At 43.1% G+C, this 19,103-nt stretch overlaps 1 protein-coding gene across 1 annotated transcript in view; it reads left to right on the top strand.

Moving 5' to 3' along the window:
• cps1 (carbamoyl-phosphate synthase 1, mitochondrial) overlaps window positions 1–19,103 on the top strand; it is a gene marked incomplete at its 5' end in the record, with an annotated part of 84,353 nt that overhangs the window by 27,299 nt on the left and 37,951 nt on the right. The window contains 8 exons of the mRNA XM_084084274.1: window positions 457–598; window positions 1,146–1,211; window positions 2,129–2,192; window positions 4,230–4,411; window positions 8,863–9,057; window positions 10,711–10,778; window positions 12,500–12,575; window positions 16,743–16,820. Coding sequence (XP_083940400.1) covers window positions 457–598; window positions 1,146–1,211; window positions 2,129–2,192; window positions 4,230–4,411; window positions 8,863–9,057; window positions 10,711–10,778; window positions 12,500–12,575; window positions 16,743–16,820 — 871 coding nt within the window. The remainder of the gene's footprint in view (window positions 1–456; window positions 599–1,145; window positions 1,212–2,128; window positions 2,193–4,229; window positions 4,412–8,862; window positions 9,058–10,710; window positions 10,779–12,499; window positions 12,576–16,742; window positions 16,821–19,103) is intronic.

Here is a 19,103-nt window from a genome sequence, read left to right as displayed (position 1 = left end):
CACGCTGTGAGCTTATAAACTGTTTTTGAAAAAAAGATACTTTTACTTTGGTACTTTTAAGTATTTTTCTTTAGAAAGTTTTACTTGTAACAGAGTATTTTATGTTCTGCTATTGCTACTTTTACTTACAGTAAAGTACTTCTTGTTGTGGTGCGAATACCATAGACATAGACAACGTCTTTACTTTGCAATTAACATTACTTTTATTGCCTATGCTAAAATTAAGGGAAAAAGGGAGGTGTAACAATAATGGCATGTCAAGTCACGGTGAAATCAAATCTGAATGCAGGTGTCTCTGTCTGCCTAATAAGCACAGATAGGCTCAATCCCACTAATTAGGGATGACACTAGGGATGACAATGGCTCTATTGTCCTAAAGTGCTGAAAACACATTTTCTTTTCTTTCTTTCACAACTATCTTAAAAACCTCTTTCATTCGCTGTCTCTTCCATCCAGCTCCTCGGTTCCCAGGGAGCTGCTCCTCAAGGCCAAGCAGGACGGCTTCTCAGACCGGCAGGTGGGCCAGGCCCTGGGCTCCAGCGAGGGGGAGGCCAGAGAGCTGCGGCTGGCGCAGGGCATCAGACCCTGGGTCAAACAGGTTAGTACTGCCTGTCTGCCTGGAGCTTCTCAGGGCATCAGACCCTGGGTCAAACAGGTTAGTGCTGCCTGCCTGTTGGAGCTTCCACTGTTGTTAGCCAGTGGTGGGAAAGTATAACTAAAGTACATTCCGTTGCTATCTCCACTTTTCAGTACTTTAATACTTTTTTAAAAACTATTTAACAGGTTCTGGGTTTGTTATTGGCTCAGGAGGTGATAACCCTGAGTGCTGGGTGGGAACTCTGATCGTCAAGCTCACAACGCGTCGCTAGGTGACGCGTTGTGAGCTGGACGATCGGATATTTTCTGCGAAAGCCTTCCTAACAACAAGGAGTGGTTAAAAACCATCGCAGAACTTCATGGGTTCTGGAAAGTTCCAGGTTATGAAAGGTTCTGGTTCAGCCTTCCTAGTCAAAAAGAGCCATAATTATGATAAACTAAAGTGTTGTTAACTTGTTACTGAAGGAAGAGGTGTGACTGGATGTGTTTTTTTTTTTTGGTACTAACCTTTTGTTCTCTTTTGTATTTTCCTCATTGTGTGTGAACAGATCGACACCTTGGCAGCAGAATATCCTACCATGACCAACTACCTGTACTGCACCTACCATGGCCAGGTGTGTAGCTTTGGGTTTAGTTCTCTCAGAACGTCACTGAATGGAGCGCTCGGGTGGCACAGTGCTAAAGTGCCTTGCCCAGTGCCCACCACGGCAGAGGTTGTGGGTTTGAATCCAACCGTGGTGCACACGGCTTCGTTGAGTATAGTGTCTACACGAACACAATTGGCACGTGTTTGGGGGAGGGAAGCCGGGCTGGGAGGTTGATAATTGTCACTGCATGTAGTCCTACGGGCTGGGGCGGGCGGTACCTGTCAGCAGGGAGTGTTGGGCAGGAGGAGTAGGACGAAGGCTCTACGTCCTCCCGGTGGGGGCTCCTCACTGGTAGGTGAGTTAGTAGGATACAACAGCAGTGACAACACAGAAATGTGTGTGGGGAGGAATCAATTGGCATGACTAAATTGGGGAGAAAAGGCAAAAAAATATTAACAATCTGAATCACTGAATGTTGTTGCTGTTGGGTGGAAACCGTGTAGTTCCAAAACATACTTTTCAGGAAAATGGGAAAAAAAGAACTAGAGTTCCAATTCATCAATAGTTATTATTTAGTCACAATCTCTTGTTAATACTTACTTACTTACAATATTTATAGAATCCACAGTCATCACTTTCAGTTTCGAAACGTCTCCAAAGCTTACAGAAATAGCCCATCCACAAGTTCAACGCAACGCAATGTTGTGAACTCTTGTACGACAAAGTAGGGCATTCATTTAGGCAAAAAAACAATAAAAATAGTTGAAATGCAGAGATACAAGGTTTCTGTCAGACAGCAACGCTATGCTATGTAACCTAAAGAACATCTTTGTATGTTGCCGATAAAACAATCAATAAAAGAAAAAAAAACAGTTTGATCAGTAGTTTGGACAAAAGTTAAGGATGGTAACCTGAATGTGACACATTTGTCTTTATGTCAACAGGAGCATGACCTGGACTTCACAGACCATGGAGTGATGGTTCTGGGCTGTGGACCGTACCACATAGGTAAGAGAGACTAGAAAACCCTTTACCCTTCACCATCTCTTCTGGATCAGGGCTCGTTTGAAAATCTACAATGTGTTGGCGGCCCACCCATATCTTTCGGCTGCCATCAAACTGGGGGTCCTTGAAATGAGATAAAGTTTTATAAACACTGGCTTCAATCCGGGGACGTATAGCGAGCTTGTAGATCTGCAATTTTTTTTGAAAAATCGTGAAAATATGTGCAAATCATTATATATATATCATTTTTTTAAAAATTATTATTATTATTATTATGTTTTACTTATGTTGAAACTTTTTCATGTCAATGAACCGCCAGCTTGTATATCTGCTATTTTTTGAATAGCCATAGAAATCTAAAAATGACACCGATGCGTTCCTGGATTGAATGGGTTAAAAGCTGCAGTGGAGTAGTGTGTTTTGTGCAACATAGAGCCCTCAACCAGCTCAAGAATAAATAGAAATGACACGAATGAAATGAATTCAGTGATGCCGAAATTGATGAAGACGGCCACATTTTGGGAGGGACGCGTGCAACTCAAAAACTGACAGAAATTGGATTTTAGGCGGCTATTGCTCATAAAATAAAAGCTTTTCAGAGTCACAAAAACAAACTGAAAAGAGATGACAGGACTGGCATTCGGTGCTTTAGATAATATGACATAATTATGCCTTTTCTTGTTTCTGGAAAAGTGTAAAAAGGAAAATAAATAATCTCCTGTTTCACTAGCAAGGACAATTCTACCAATAAATATGCGTTTTAAGGATTTTATTGAGGAAAAAAAATGTGTTTGTTGGATGTGGGGAAACTTGTGTACATAAGTTGTCTGTATGCTGTAACGCACACAACAAAATATATCAAGGATTCAAGTTCTCAGTCGTAGGTCTGTCACAATTATTACATAAGATTTCGTCTAATCGCAATTATTTGAGATAAATTGCAATTATTTTTGCATAATCGTCATTGCGAACGCGGAATCGTCATTGGGATCGTCATTGCGGAATCGTCATTGGGCGGCGCCTCCGCCCAAGTGGAGCATACTATGAAACTCTGCTCTCATTGTGTCTCTGTCTGTGTGCAGTATGTGTGCACTGCACTGCCTGTGTGCAACCAACAGAGTGGCGCCAGAGTGCAGTCAAAACACACACACACACACACACACACACACACACACACACACACACACACACACACACACACACACACACACACACACACACACACACACAGTCCGGCTGCGTTCGCTTCCAGCGTTCGCGCGTCTTACTTGTAATCGCTCCCCTGTCGAAAAATGTTCATACATTTTCAAATACAAAAAAAAACTGAAATAGAAGATCTACAAGCTTACAACGCGTCAAGACTATTTTCCGACTATTTTCACGGAATGTTCACTTACTTTCACAGAAGACGAATAGGTTATTTGTCATATCTGCCCTGTGCAACTTCAAAGTCTTCAACTGCAACGACAACAACACAATTAAATCATTAATCGCAATTATTTTTATGATAATTAATCATTGTGTAAAATGTCATAATAGGCTCTATGCACAGCAGCCATATTTGAAAGAAATTGGGCCTCTGCCTTACTTCCTTCACAGGTGTTACCAATGATACTAATGAAGGCTCTGTTCCATTCTGGTCAAATAGAGTCAGGGTGCTGATATTGTGTCATGTTGGCTCACTGGAAACACTCGGCTACACCAGTGGGTCTTAAAGTGTGGTCCAGGGACCCTCATGGTTCCTTGAGGGGGTTCCAAATGGACCCTTACGGGTGTAACTCTGAGAGTGTACAAATGGAACCAAATGGACCCGTACGGGTACATTTGGTTCCATTTGTACACTCTCAGAGTTATGGGGGTCCTTGAAATGAAAAGGTTTGAGAACCACTGTGCTGCAATAAATGGAACAGAGCCTTCATTAGAATCATTGGTAACACCTGTGAACAAAGTAAGGAAGAGGCCCAATTTCTTTCTAATATGGCTGCTGTGCATACAGCCGACAGCCCTAAAGTGACCGCCTCCCCTCTCCTTGTCCACCAGGGAGCAGTGTGGAGTTCGACTGGTGCGCGGTGTCCAGCATCCGCGCCCTGAGGCAGCTGGGGAAGAAGACGGTGGTGGTCAATCACAACCCCGAGACGGTCAGCACCGACTTCGACGAGTGCGACCGCCTCTACTTCGAGGAGCTGACCCTGGAGCGCATTCTGGACATCACTCAGCAGGAGGTCAGAGCCCAGTGCCGCAAAAGTGCAGTGGTGTAAATAATAAGTACATTAGCTCAAGTACTTTACTTGAGTACACTTTTGAGGAATTGTTACTTTGCTTGGAGTGCTTCCAATTTTCTGTACTTTAGCTTCTACTCCACTACATTTCAGAGGCAAATGTTGTACTTTTACTCCACTACAAATATTTGAAAACTTTATTACTAGTTACTTTGCAGATATCAGTTATTATATTATAAAACATACATTAACCACTTCAGCCCTATTTTATACATGGGCTATTTGAAAATAGCCGATCTATAAGCTCACAACGCGTCGCGATGCGACGCGTTGTGAGCATGTAGATCTGCTATTTGCATGAAAGGGACACAGACAGATGGGTACAATGGATACCCATTTGGGGGCAGATGGGTACCCATTGTACCCATCTGGGGGCACTGTGTCTATGACTCAGTGGTCGGATCGGCAGTGCGACGTAAGTGTGAGGGCCGGATTTCGCGATGCAATGCGCTGCGTGAGCTTGCAGATTGGCTAGTTTAGAAAAAGTTTTTATACTATATAACTTTGGTGATATCAGAGTATTTTTACATTGTGGTATTGCTATTTTTAAGTAAGGCACACTCAAGACAGGCACATACACACACACACATATCACAAATTGGTAATGAAACAATTATTAGATTTCATCTTTAGGAAGGACCCTTCAATATTTCAAATTCAACTGACTTTGTTATTAATCCCACTAAGGGCTATTAGTTTTAGGCGATAGCATTAGAATGAACTTCATTCCTCTGCGAGAGTCTTTTTCTGTAAATAATAAATGAAATCGAGTGTTGGTTTGAAAAGGTCCTGGCTCTCTTAAATGGATCACTTGCTACTTCCTCTTCTGCTTACCTTTTTGATTTGCAGTGATGTGTGAAAATGCCGCTGCCAGCCGCTGCCTTGAAGAATAGCTTTATAAAAATGACTTATCCTAGAAAGGAGAATGTTTTTGCCAAATGTTCTGCAACTTAAAGCAGTTTCCACAGAAACGCGCCGGACCGCGAGCCATTCGTCTCCCGAGCGTCGGGCAAAAACAAATCCTCTGCTCACAGCGGCATGGATGAAACATGGCCGGCAATAATATCCATATCCTCTCTGTTGACTCGTATATATATTTACTAAGCGGAGAAAGTAGTGGCTACGCGGCCAGGCTGTGAGAAGTTACCCAAACACCGTTCAACCTCTCTCTTTCTCATGCATACTTTTGGACTCAAACCTGAGACATTTTTGTCATTGCGTGCAGTATGTTAGATTTAAGAGCTTACGTTTTTTGTAGACACACACACACACACACACACACACACACACACACACACACACACACACACACACGCACACACGCACACACTCTGTCCCTGTCTCTGTCTAGGACGCTAGGGTTCATTTGGTTAACCACCCTTAAAATAGCCGATCTACAAGCTCACAACGCTTCTCAAATTGCGCCGCGTTGTGAGCATGTAGATCTGCTATTTTCTGCAATGATATTAGATATAGCTGTAGTACAAGCTCATTCCAAAAATACCAGATCTACAAGATCCTAGCGCGGCACTCGGTGCAAATCTTTGAATATATTTTTTTTAAAGCGAACATTTGTAACTGTCATGTCGTCTTAATTTTTCTGAAAAACTATTGTTGCTATATCAGTGATGTTCAAACCTTTCTTGTCAAGGACCACCCAAAATTATGTTTTTTTAAATGTTATTCCAGGAACCCCCCCCCCTGTTTAAATAAATATTCCCCCCTGTCAGGTGACAAGAAGGCCAGTTGACTCTCATGCATTGAAGGAGGCATGAGCTCAGCCCTGGGCTCCCTAGGCTGTGGGGGGAGTGTAGCGCCCAGGATCACTTCAAATTGGCACCGGGTGAAAAAAAAAGGGTTACAAAATCATGGGATAAAAAAATAAAATAAAAATATTCAAAGATTTGATTGAAATTGATGTTCAAGATTTTTCAAAAATAGCAGATATACAAGCTCGTAGCACGGCACTCGGTGCCGCGCTATGAGCTTGTATATCTGCTATTTTTCAATAGCCAAAGTGCAAAAATAATGGTTATAGCTAAAATCTAAAATGACACAGATGCGTTCCCCGATTAAGATGACTCGGCTCTACTAGCCAACCAACTGTTAGTTCATAAGGCAGGGGAAATGTGGAGCTTTTCCAGAGATGAGGTTCTAAAAGTTAACGGCTACTGTACACTATACCATTGGTTCTCAAAGTGGGGTCCGGGGACCCCCAAGGGTCCTTTGGGGGGATACCAGGATAATAGAAGCATTTCCCAAGCTTTGTAGTCCATGGAAACTCTTATAGTTCCTCGTTGTTCCTCATATTGTCCTTCCAGCAAAATGAGTTCATAAAGCGTCACAATCGTGTTAACCCCTTTAACCATATTTTATACTTTGGCTATTCAAAAATTGCAGATCTACAAGCTCAAAGCTCACAGATCTTTGCTTCTGGGGGTCCCTGGCGCAACATTATTTTCAGGTGGGGGTCAGCAGCCACATGCATATTAATTTGGGGGTCCTTGGCACGAAAAAGTTTGAGAACCTCTGCTGTATACCGTAGCTATAACCAGCTATAGAAATAAGGTGTGTGTGTGTGTGTGTGTGTGTATGTGTGAGAGTGTGTGTGTGTGTGTGTGTGTTGTTTAGTGTGTTCTGCGTTGGGTATTTCAGAACATGCTCAAAGCCCTGAATATAAGCTTTATTTCTGAGCTAGTATTTTGTGTGTGTGTGTGTGTGCATGTTATTGTGTGTGTGCTAATATTCATGGACGCTGGTGTTCCGGAGGAATTGTAATCCAGTTAATGTAGCGATGGGATCTGGAGTGTGATTAAGTGTTTGTTTGTTCAGGCAGATAACATTACCATCATTCCTCTCTCATGGCCACGTTTTCCCCTTACACACACTGTGTGTGTGTGTGTGTGTGTGTGTGTGTGTGTGTGTGTGTGTGTGTGTGTGTGTGTGTGTGTGTGTGTGTGTGTGTGTGTGTGTGTGTGTGTGTGTGTGTGTGTGTGTGTGTGTGTGTGTGTGTGTGTGTGTGTGTGTGTGTGTACTTGTATTACTATACTTGTGAGGGTCGTAGTAGAATTTGAGAAATATTTATTTTGAGGAGCGTTTTCCTCGTCCTTACTATTACAAGAGAAATGTCTGTTTTATGATTAGAAAATAACATTTGAAGAGTTGCACTTAAAATTAAGAAAAGATTCAGGTTGGCCTTGGGGTTAGGATTGGGATTAGACAATCAGAGGTTAGGTTTAGGAGATGTGGGCACAACTATAGTTAGTTGTGCACCGGTGCCGCTGACAGAGTGCGACCCGTTTGTAGATCGGCTATTTCCGGATTTAGGGCTAGAATAAAAAATTCGGGGGAAAACACGGAAAGAATGGAATTCATAAAATCCCTGTCCTAAAATGTTGATGTCCTCACAAGTATAGTAATACAGATGTGTATTGTGTGTGTGTGTGTGTGTGTGTGTGTGTGTGTAATAAACAGAGCATTAGAGCAGGCAGATAAAGCCTGGACAGGAGCGGCGGAACAGAGCCATGAATAATGAAGAGGTACGACCTGGCGTTGCCGTGGAAACCGCATCCCCCTCGGATCAAGCAGACAGGGAAAAGGGGGGTTGGGGGGTAGCGGTGTTATTAAAGACAACACACACACACACACACAAAGTCAGTCAGTTTGTCTGTCTTGATAATGCCATTGCACGTCCCAGTCAGATCAAGTGTCTCGCATGGCATTGTTTCAGCAGCACAAATGTTCACGATTTTTCAAAAATAGCAGATCTACAAGCTCGTTTCTAGATCGACTATTTTTGAATAGGCAGAGTATAGCAATAATGATTATAGCAGTGAGTATATATGGTTATCCACAGCTTCAGTACACAGATGCGGCAACAGGTTACACCACTTGTTTACCCGGGATTTATAGATCGATAGTCGATCTTTATTGATCCCACGAGGGAAATGTAGTTGCCATGGCAGGGACATGGCAACTACATTAATGACCAGAACGACCACAGACCGGGCGTCCGGGACGCCCTGTGGTGGATCGAGCATCGGCGTCATTATACAGCTTCATGGCTGTCAGCATGAAGGGCTGTTGTGGAAGGGTGAATCTGCGTTCAGCGCTGGTACTTGTTCAGTCGGTTACTGTCCCTTTTTGTGACATAACCAGTGGTGGAAAAAGTACTAAATGTCTTTTCTTCAATTCACCAAGACGTATAGACATACACTACTATACAAGAAAATCATCAATACTAGGAGCAGTAAAAGTGTATTTACTCTCTCCTCTCCTCCCAGGGTAAGATGGACTCACAGATCAGACAGAGAATATGCTAAAAGTATTGAGTTTCATAAGGCTGTTTGATGCTAACTCCACCTCCATCTCTCCCATCTTCTCCCCTCCTCCAGGGTGTTTCTGGCAGCATAGTGTCCGTGGGGGGCCAGATTCCCAACAACCTGGCGGTGCCGCTGCACCAGAACGGCGTGAGGATCCTGGGCACCAGTCCGCTCCAGATCGACCGCGCCGAGGAGCGCTCCGTCTTCTCCAGCATCCTGGATGAGCTCGGTGTGGCGCAGGCCCCCTGGAGGGCACTCAGCTCTCTGGTAACTACATATATATACAGAGCCATGATGGAAAGCATTTGTACACGTATGTGGGACAAAATGTGGTGAAAGCAAGAATCATAAAATGCAGGAGTCATGTAAAAGTACCTGCACTCTATGCTACAAAAGATAACAACCGTAGCAGGAAAGAGGAAATGTATAATAATTATTGATCTAGGGTTATTACTTGATAATTTTCAGCAATTATTCTGCTCATTTCTTGTTCTATTGATTCTAATATTTTAAATTGTTTCATTGTTATTATAACATTATATGAAGATAATATCATTATTATTCGAAAATTGTTGTTGTTGTCACAATATCGATATCGAGGTAATTGGTAAAAGAAATTGTGATATTCGATACCACTATTTTGCCGTTTAGTATCTCTCTCTGTCCCATGCCCTAGTCCCATCCTCACGCACGCACACACACACACACACACACACACACACACACACACACACACACACACACACACACACACACACACACACACACTTACACACACTTTTACACACATACGCACACACACCGAGGGAGCCTCGTCCCGGAGTGCTGAAACATGTCGACGGCGAGCCTGCCGCCGGAGCGCGTCTCTTCCATTAGCGCTCGTCCTCCTCGCCTTCCCTCCCAGGCTTCCAGGGAAAAGGCAGAGCGGTGGAGGGAATTAAACTGGCGTTGGAAAAGCCACAGTGCGGAGGAGGAGGAGGAGAGAGAGCACAGGGCCAAGGAAAATACACTCTCCGGAGCCTGTCTTTTAATGCGTGCTGCGGCCCAAACCCCCCCCTTCCCCTCCTTGATCAGCAAAGACACAGTTTTCTTTTTAATGGGCTGGGGTCCCGCCAGCCCAGCCCAGCCCAGCCCGCCGCGCCTGCGGGACACGGCGTTGCTGTTAATGGCCCTCCGCCTCGCCTAGTGAACGCTAGGTAATGATGGAGAGAACAGAAAGTGGAGGAAGGGAGAGGGAGAGGGGACCAAGTAGAGGTCCTTGGGGGACCCCGATCAACGAAGTGTAGGCTATAAGTTTTAAGTCAATGGACCCCCACAGGTCTGTAATTCCAAGATTGTCGAAATGGAACCAAATTGACTTGTAAGGAGTTGAATACAATTTTTTTACATTTTACAGTGTAGATTGGTGCCCCGGAGATTAAAAAGATGTTTGTGGCCTAAAGCTCGATTCATACTTCGTCGCACGACATTGTCGCATGTTGAAAATTAGGCACATTTTTTCCTTTCTTATCATTATAGATTATATATATAGATTATTACAGAAATAAAAATGTAAAATTAAAATAGCTGATCTACTCTACAAGCTCGGCTATTTTCACTACTTTTGTGTGACACTCATGTATGATGAAGTGAGGCATTCATTTACAAAAAAATAAATAAATACAAAAACAAAAACACACAAAATATGGAGATACAAGGTCTCTGCCTGACAGCAACAATATAAAACTGGGGGTCCTTGACATAAAATGGGTTGATAATCACTGGTTTAAGTGGTTATCCATCTCACTTTTACAATACAAGTGTAGAGAAACCCATCAGCCTGTCCTAGATGTCACTGGTGAGAATTGAATCGATTGAATACAGAACAGAGCCAAAGAAACCTTTCCAGCAACTCCTGTTCATCTTGTTTTCCCATTCCAGGAAGACGCCTTCACCTTCGCCAACCAGGTGGGCTACCCCTGTCTGCTGAGACCCTCCTACGTTCTGAGGTAAACTGTTTCCTCTTCCTCTTCCTCTCCTCTCCTCTCCTCTCCTCTCCTCTCCTCTCCTCTCCTCTCCTCTCCTCTCCTCTCCAGTAGTAATGTGGACTCTAACTCAGACCTCTGCACTCCTCTCACACACCCACAGCTTTTAGCTCTCACCCTGACATACTAGCTAATCGTTTCGGAGTGTTCTCCACGGCCTGTGTCTGCACAGACAACTCCACATGTGTAGTCGCACGCGCACACACACACGCACACACACACACACGCACACGCACGTACACACACACGCACTCCTGCCCCCCCCCACAAATATAGTCAGTCATTTTGTCTTTGGGGGAAAGTAACTGGTGATACTGTGCGTTTAACTGCTGCCTATAAAGTATTCTAAGCTTTCTATAACCAAGCACATGCATCGCATGTCGTTTAGGTAAATATATTTTGATTCCATACTTTTGTATTTTTACTGAAGCAAAACTTTGAATATACAGAGAGTGGTGGTACTGGTATGCTACTTTTACTCAAGTAAGGAAAACTATTGAGTACTTCTTCCACCACTGGTCTTTATACAGACTGTGATGATTCATGTGTTAATCATGTGGGATAAGTGTTCATGTAAAAAGAAAACGTAATCATATCAATTTGCCAACCGGGGAGCACATTAATGCAAGTACCCACTGTGCGTGTGCGTCATGCAAAGTTATAACGTGTGTGAGTCATGAGTAATGAACTTCGTTGCTGTAGTGCAGAAACCTCTTATCTCCATATTTTAACTTTTGGTGTCCTTTTTGTAAATTACAGCCCTACTTGATCGTACCACAGCGTCGCACAAACACATCAAAAGTAGCAGATCTGCTACTTTTGCTTCTGTTGAATTTGAATCCATGTCCCAAAAAATTACAGTTTTGGACATGTGAGGTTTCCACCCGACAGAGACGATATGCATCAATGGAAAATTGAAGGCAGAGAAGAACCAAAATGGGAACGAAATTAACCCTGTCACACTTTTTGAAGAATTGAATTATTCTCTTTTTCTTTCCTGTCATGTCTGTCTGTCTGTCTGTCTGTCTGTCTGTCTGTCTGTCTGTGTCTCTGCTCCCCTCTCTCAATGTCTCGGAGGAGGGGAGAGGGGCTAAAAAAAGAATGATATAATATAAAAAATAGAATAATTTCAATTCAAAAATAAGAAAAAATAGCAGATCTACAAGCTGACAGTACGTCACATCATGAGGTTGTAGATTGGCTATTTCCACTGTTTTTATTGTTTTATTTTTTTGAAAGGCATTTCGCTATAGGGGGCTGTAGCCCCAGCCTAAAGTAAGCTTATTTGGGGGTCCTTGGCATGTATGAAATGTGGGGACCCCTGCTCTATCTGTCTCCAAATCAGGTGGATTAGCCTCGCCGGTACAATTGGCTTCCTAAAACTAACGCATCAACCAAAGAAAATCTACCTAAATCACTTGTTTTTCAATGACTAAGTTCTGAACTGATTTCTGAAGACCCTGGAGTGTTTTGTGACCTAAATCTCTCCATTTCACCTCTCTCTCCTTTTCTTTCTTCCTCTCTGGGCTGTTTCAAACCCCTCCCTGTTGCATGTGATGCAACAGGGAGATAATAAGTGGTTTGCGCAATTAACTATAACTGTTTTTTTTCCCTCTTCTCTACTCCTATCCTTTCCTTTCTTTCCTTCCTTCCTGCCACGGCTTCCTCTCGCCATGCGTCTACAGTGGATCTGCGATGAACGTAGTGTACGGAGAGGTGGAGATGAAGCGCTTTTTGGAGGAGGCCACTCAAGTTTCCCAGGTGAGATCCAACGTTTCTCCAACAGAAACTGTGTGTGTGTGTGGGGGCACTCGGGTTGCGGGGGTTAAAAGTTCCATGCCCGCTCGCTGTGGTTGGCTAGGCTTTCAAATCCTCCACAAGCCCTCTGGCTTGGCCGGGTGTCCATACCAAGCCACTAGTAGTTCCACTTTCCAGAAGGTGGCATACCTATTTCCTGTTACAGTTCATTTTCCCATAGCTTCGTTTCATTGGCTCGGCAGCAGGCTTGAACCTAAAGACATTACGCAGAGCCTCTGCCACGAAAATATGGAATGCCCTGACACCATCCATCAACATTTTAGATGCCAGCTATAACCAGTATTTTATACTTCTTTTCTATTCAAAATACTTCTATTCAAAAATAGCAGATATACAAGCTCATATATCTGCTACATACATATCATGTTGGGGGTCCTTGACAAAAAGTTTGAGAACCACTGATAGCAACAGGATAGGATTCACGTTAGGATTTAGAAGACATTTTGTAGAATCCACAGAATCCCCAGAAGCAAAGATTTGAGATAAAATGTTCAAAAGATATATTCAAAGATTTGTTGACGATTTTTGAAAAATGACAGATCTACAAGCTCATAGCGCGGCTCTCTGTGCCGTGCTATGAGCTTGTAGATCTGCCTTTTTATTAATAGCCAAAGAAATCTTAAAGACACAGATGCATTTCCCAGTCTTAACCCATTAAGACCTGAAACGCATCTGTGTCATTTTTTGATTTGAGCTAAAAAGCATTATTTTACACTTTGGCTATTCAAAAATAGCAGATCTACAAGCTCATAGCGCGGCACCGAGTGCCGCGCTATGAGCTTGTAGATCTGCTATTTTTGAAAAATCGTGAAAATGTGTGCAAATCTTTGAATATATATATATTTTTTTTAAAGCGAACATTTTTAACTCAAATCGTTGCTTCTGGGACCCCCTGGAACAACATATTTTGAGATGGGGGGGTCCGCGGCCAAATACATATAATTTTGGGGGTCCTTGACATGAAAAAGACTGAGCACCACTGATATAGAAACATACGTTTTTAGCGGTGCCAACCGCTCTATACGTGGCTTTTGACTTTTGTATGTCCGTCCGTCCGGCGGTTTCAGCACGGGATGAGCACGGCAAAGAAGCAAACAGCTATAACTTCAGTTTGCAGCATGCCACCAAGTCCAAATTTGGTATGTGGACTTAGACCACCAATAGGGACGAGCATGAATTGATGACGTTATCAAAAAGGGGTCCAGGGACCCCCAGCGCCCGTATGAGCACGGGATGAGCACGGGATTTTAAACAGCTATAACTCCAGTTTGCAGCATGCCACCAAATCCACATTTGGTATGTGGACTTAGACCACCAATAGGCACGAGCATGAATTGATGAAGTTATCAAAGAGGGGTCCAGGGACCCCCCGCGCCCGTATGAGCACGGGATGAGCACGGGATTTTAAACAGCTATAACTCCAGTTTGCAGCATGCCACCAAGTCCACATTTGGTATGTGGACTCAGACCACCAATAGGCACGAGCATGAATTGATGAAGTTATCAAAGAGGGGTCCAGGGACCCCCCGCGCCCGTATGAGCACGGGATGAGCACGGGATTTTAAACAGCTATAACTCCAGTTTGCAGCATGCCACCAAGTCCACATTTGGTATGTGGACTCAGACCACCAATAGGCACGAGCATGAATTGATGAAGTTATCAAAGAGGGGTCCAGGGACCCCCCGCGCCCGTATGAGCACGGGATGAGCACGGGATTTTAAACAGCTATAACTCCAGTTTGCAGCATGCCACCAAGTCCACATTTGGTATGTGGACTTAGACCACCAATAGGGACCAGCATGAATTGCTGAAGCCCCGCCCCCTCTGTCTTCCCATTGGCTGGCCTTCAAACAGCCATAACTCAAGTTCGCAGCATGCTATGGAGTACAAATTTTGTACATGGACTAAAGCCAGCAATAGGGACTAACTGTCATTACTTAAGCCCCGCCCCCTCTGTCTGCCCATTGGCTGGGCTTTAAACAGCCATCATTCCAGTTTGCAGCATGCTCCCAAGTACAAATTTGGTAAGTGGACTCAGACCACCAATAGGGACACATTGAAATGAGTTAAGGCCCGCCCCAAAGGCACCGCTTCCTTCACACAGGGTGTTATTTTTCAGAATACTGTTGGGATTTAGGAGACGTTGCCAATTATTTGGGATCCCACTTGCAATATCCTCACGGAGCACCAGTGAACCCCGACCCACATGTTGGGAATGGCTGAGATAGAGGTAAATAAAGAGGAAGGGCCTAGGGGAGACGTATTGCTGCTCTTTAGCAGCCATCACCTTCTCACATTAGCCACTTAAACCTCATATGGTTGAGCGAAGTCCCTCAGGGCTTTATGCTAGTGTCTTTTCTGTTTTCTGTTATTGTGCGGAAGGCTCTCCCACAATACGGATGCCTGGGTTCAAGTGGTTAAACTCTTAAGTGTAACTTCTGTTATGCTTTATTTCAGGCCTCTGGACAAGTGACTCACACACACACACACACACACACACACACACACACACACACACACACACACACACACACACACACACACACACACACACACACACACACACACACACACACACACACACACACACACACACACACACACACACACACACACATAGACACACAGATAATACTCACTCTCTCTCGCTTCCTTCTCTCGTGTTCTCCCTCTGCTCTCAATTAGCCATCACTAGCAGCTGGCATGGCTGCTGGCTATAGTGTTGTATGTCTCTGCTTCACTGCCCCTCTGGGTGGCACTAGAGCACCTGGCACACTGGAGGACACCCACACACACGCACGCACGCACGCACACACACACACACACACACACACGCACACACGCGCGCGCGCACACGCACGCACACGCGCACAGCCGCGCACACACGCACACACACACACACGCTTACGCTTACGCTTATTTGTAGTGCACACTTCAATAAGAGTGTTTTACACATAACATGAAGAAGTGCGAAAGAAACATCATAAGAACGACATTTGAATGCAATTAACTCATTGAGTGTCGGAATTAATTAATTTATTAAGTCAGCCAGTGGCAGCGTTTTTGAGCATTTTTACTAACCTTTCAAGAGCCACAGAATGAGTGTCGCAAGAGACGAGGAGTGTCTCCCCGCGACCCTCCGTTCTTTGGTTATTGGCCGTTGAAAATAGCTTGTTCTCGACAAAAATAAAACAAGAAAGCAGCGAAAAATGTACTTGAGCATTAGATCGGACGGGGCTGGGTTTGTTGTGATCGCATTATTTCCGGATCTACTCTTCTCCAGAAGTCATAGGATCACTCATAGGTTGGCAAACAGCGCCACCTCGCGTAACCATTGAAAACACCGTTTTGACGTGTTACACGTCATTGGCACTGAATGAGAAAAAATGTCGTTAACAGCTTAAACCTTGTTCGTATTCTGCAGAAGACCTTTGCAGAAAATAGCCGATCTACAAGCTTTCAAAGCGTAGTGTTGTTGTGACACTTGTGAGCTTGTAGATCGGTTATTAATTTGGGGATCCTTGACATGAAAAAGTTTGAAAACCACAGTCAACCACTGTCTCTCCTGCAGTGGTGGAAAGTAACTAAGTACATGTACTGTACTTAAGTACTGTACTTAAGTACAATTTTGAGGTATTTGTACTTTACTTGAGTATTTCCAATTTCCAATACTTTTAAATATTGTACTTTTACTCCAGTACAATTATTTGAAAACTTTAGTTACTAGTTACTTTTCAGATATAAATTAAGATATAATGAAACATACATTAACCACTTTAAACCTATTTTAAACCTAGGCTATTTGAAAATAGCAGATCTACAAGCTCACAACGCGTCGCATCGCGACGCGTTGTGAGCTTGTAGATCGGCTATTTACAAATATTTAGTACTTTTACTTTTGTTACTTTAGGTACATTTTGATGCCAATACTTTTGTACTTTTACTCAAGTACATTTTTTATTCTGGACTTTTACTTGTAACAGAGTATTTTTATATTGCAGTATTGGTACTTTTACTTAAGTAAAGAATTTGAGTACTTTTTCCACCACTGTCTCTCCTGGGGTTTTGTTGACGAGCCGCCGTGTCTTATTGTCTCTCTGTCCCTATAGGAGCATCCAGTGGTCATCACCAAGTTCATCCGCGGCGCCAGAGAAGTGGAGGTGGATGCTGTAGCCAAAGCTGGCAAGGTGAGACGTTACTATTATTGTGTTGGTTCTTCTTTGTATGCACAGTAATTGACATAGTATGCATGGCCCCATTGACCATAATATCGGTGCTGTCGGACAGAAACCTTGTATCTCCGTATTTCAACTTTTTGCGACACCACGCGTCGCAATGTCACGCCCGGTGAGATAGTTGTACACGTGTGTTTGTGGGTTTGAGACATTGAACCAATGCAAAGTACCAACATGAGCATTTTGACTAAATAATAACTACATTGGAACACAGGTTATTATTTTTTCTTCTTCCAATTGACTGAAAAGTAACAGTTTTGGACATACAGTACAAGGTTTCCAGCCGACATCGACAATATTCATATTATGGTCCGTTTGACTAATGTGTGCCAGCTGATAGTAGGTTTAAACTGTCATGGGCTGAACGTATTGTATTAGCAGTTAGTTATTTGTTTTAGTCTGTTGGGTGGAAACCTCATATGTCCAAAACTGTTACTTTTCAGGATTCAAATTAAAAAGTATAAAAAAGAACAGATCTACAACGCGCCGATTTGCGGCGCATTTCTTGCGGATCTGCTGCTTTTGATGCTTTTGTGTGACACTGTAGTATAATGACGTATATAGGGCGTTAATTTACGAAAACATAAAACATGGATATGGACAATGGAGGTAAGAGGTTTCCTCCCGACAGCACAACGTTATATATAAAGCGCAAACCTCAGTGACTCATAATCCGCTGTTCAGCACTTTGTTTGGCCCGCCCAGTGGTTTGTATAAATCTTGTTCTATATAATGTCGCCCAAATTTTTCACGGTAATTCAGCATCCCGAGTATAACGGGGGTTATCTCTGCCTTGTTTTATTCAAATCTCCACGTTTCACATTTAACTCGGTGGCCCTTATCAATCATACCGCGCTGTAAACCACGGCATTATTCACTCTTTCCCACCATTTCATTGTGTAAATGGAGAGGTGGGACAGATAATACAGCAAACCCGCAGACAAAGAGAAAAAAAGAAAGTACAAGTAATCTCCTTCATCTTTTTTTGTGAAAAGACATTACAGGCCTGATAGATTTGATGGGGAGAATGGAATGCATTAAACCTTGAGCTGAGCGGAGAATAGGAGGAGGTGCGGCTCTGACAGAGTTTATATTTTTCAGATCACATACAATTCACAACGTGTTGATATCATAAATATATAAATATAAACAAATTCCCATCCTTAGTCCCACATACAAATACACCACAGCAACAACATGACAAAACAGAGAGAACATACAACTGCCTACAAATACATTTTAAGATTACCATACCTAGTTTAAACCCAATTAAAAACCCAACCAAAAACTACCCAATCTACAAGCTCACAACGTGTCGATGTAGATCGGCTAGTTGAACTATTTTAAAATGTTTTTAAAAATAGTAAAAAATGGCAAAGAAGTTAAGGGATAAATGGGTAAGGCGGCGCCCAAAATTGGGCCCTCTGTCTAGTCTTAGTCGACTAAGTATGAAAATATTGTATTATATTAGTCAACAAAATTAACACGAAACAAACACACATATATATGTGTAACATATATAATCATAATATCTAGACGTTGATTTTTTTTTTTGATTAACCTACATGAGCAAAATTAAGTGGCACATGAGCACTATCATCTGTACAACATTGTGGCTTGACTCCCACTTTCTAGTAATGACAGCGTGTAGTTATGCATGTAGTTATAGTAGTGTGTAGTTATGCATGCTGTAAGTACTTCACTTCAGCTCTGCAGCGAGTGCGTTTTCATGTTTTCAGCACACAGGCTCGTTTGTTATGCAGCATGTGTAGCGGTGGTACACTTTTTCACACATACACAGGCACTTTAGCAGCGGTGGCGTTCACGCATGTCTTCATATGGCTTTTTCATGTTAAACCGATAAAAAACGAGAGCCACCAGACACAAGAGCCTCAGGGGTTTGGTATATCGCTGCATGTTCAACAACCTGAGATCAGTTTCTTGCCGCGGCCATCGTTCTTATTACCAAATGGACCCAGGGTCCCTTTGTCCCCTCGAAGTTACAGACCCATAAAGCAGTTGTTCTCAATGTGAGGGTCCAGGAATCCTCTGGGTTCCTTGAGGTGGTTCTAAATAGACCTTTTACAAGTCTGTAACTCTTGAGAGTGTACAGATGGAAGCAAATGGACCCTTATGGGTCCATTGTAAGGTGGTCCTTATACAGTAATTAAAAAAAGTTTGAGAACCTCTACCGTAGGGCAGTGGTTCTCAAACCTTTTCATGTCAAGGATTAGC

Source organism: Gymnoscopelus microlampas (genome assembly GCF_963454915.1).
Source record: "Gymnoscopelus microlampas genome assembly, chromosome: 17".
Lineage (NCBI taxonomy): Eukaryota > Metazoa > Chordata > Actinopteri > Myctophiformes > Myctophidae > Gymnoscopelus > Gymnoscopelus microlampas.
Note: the sequence above shows the minus strand (reverse complement) of the source record. Positions and strands in the feature narration are given on the sequence as shown.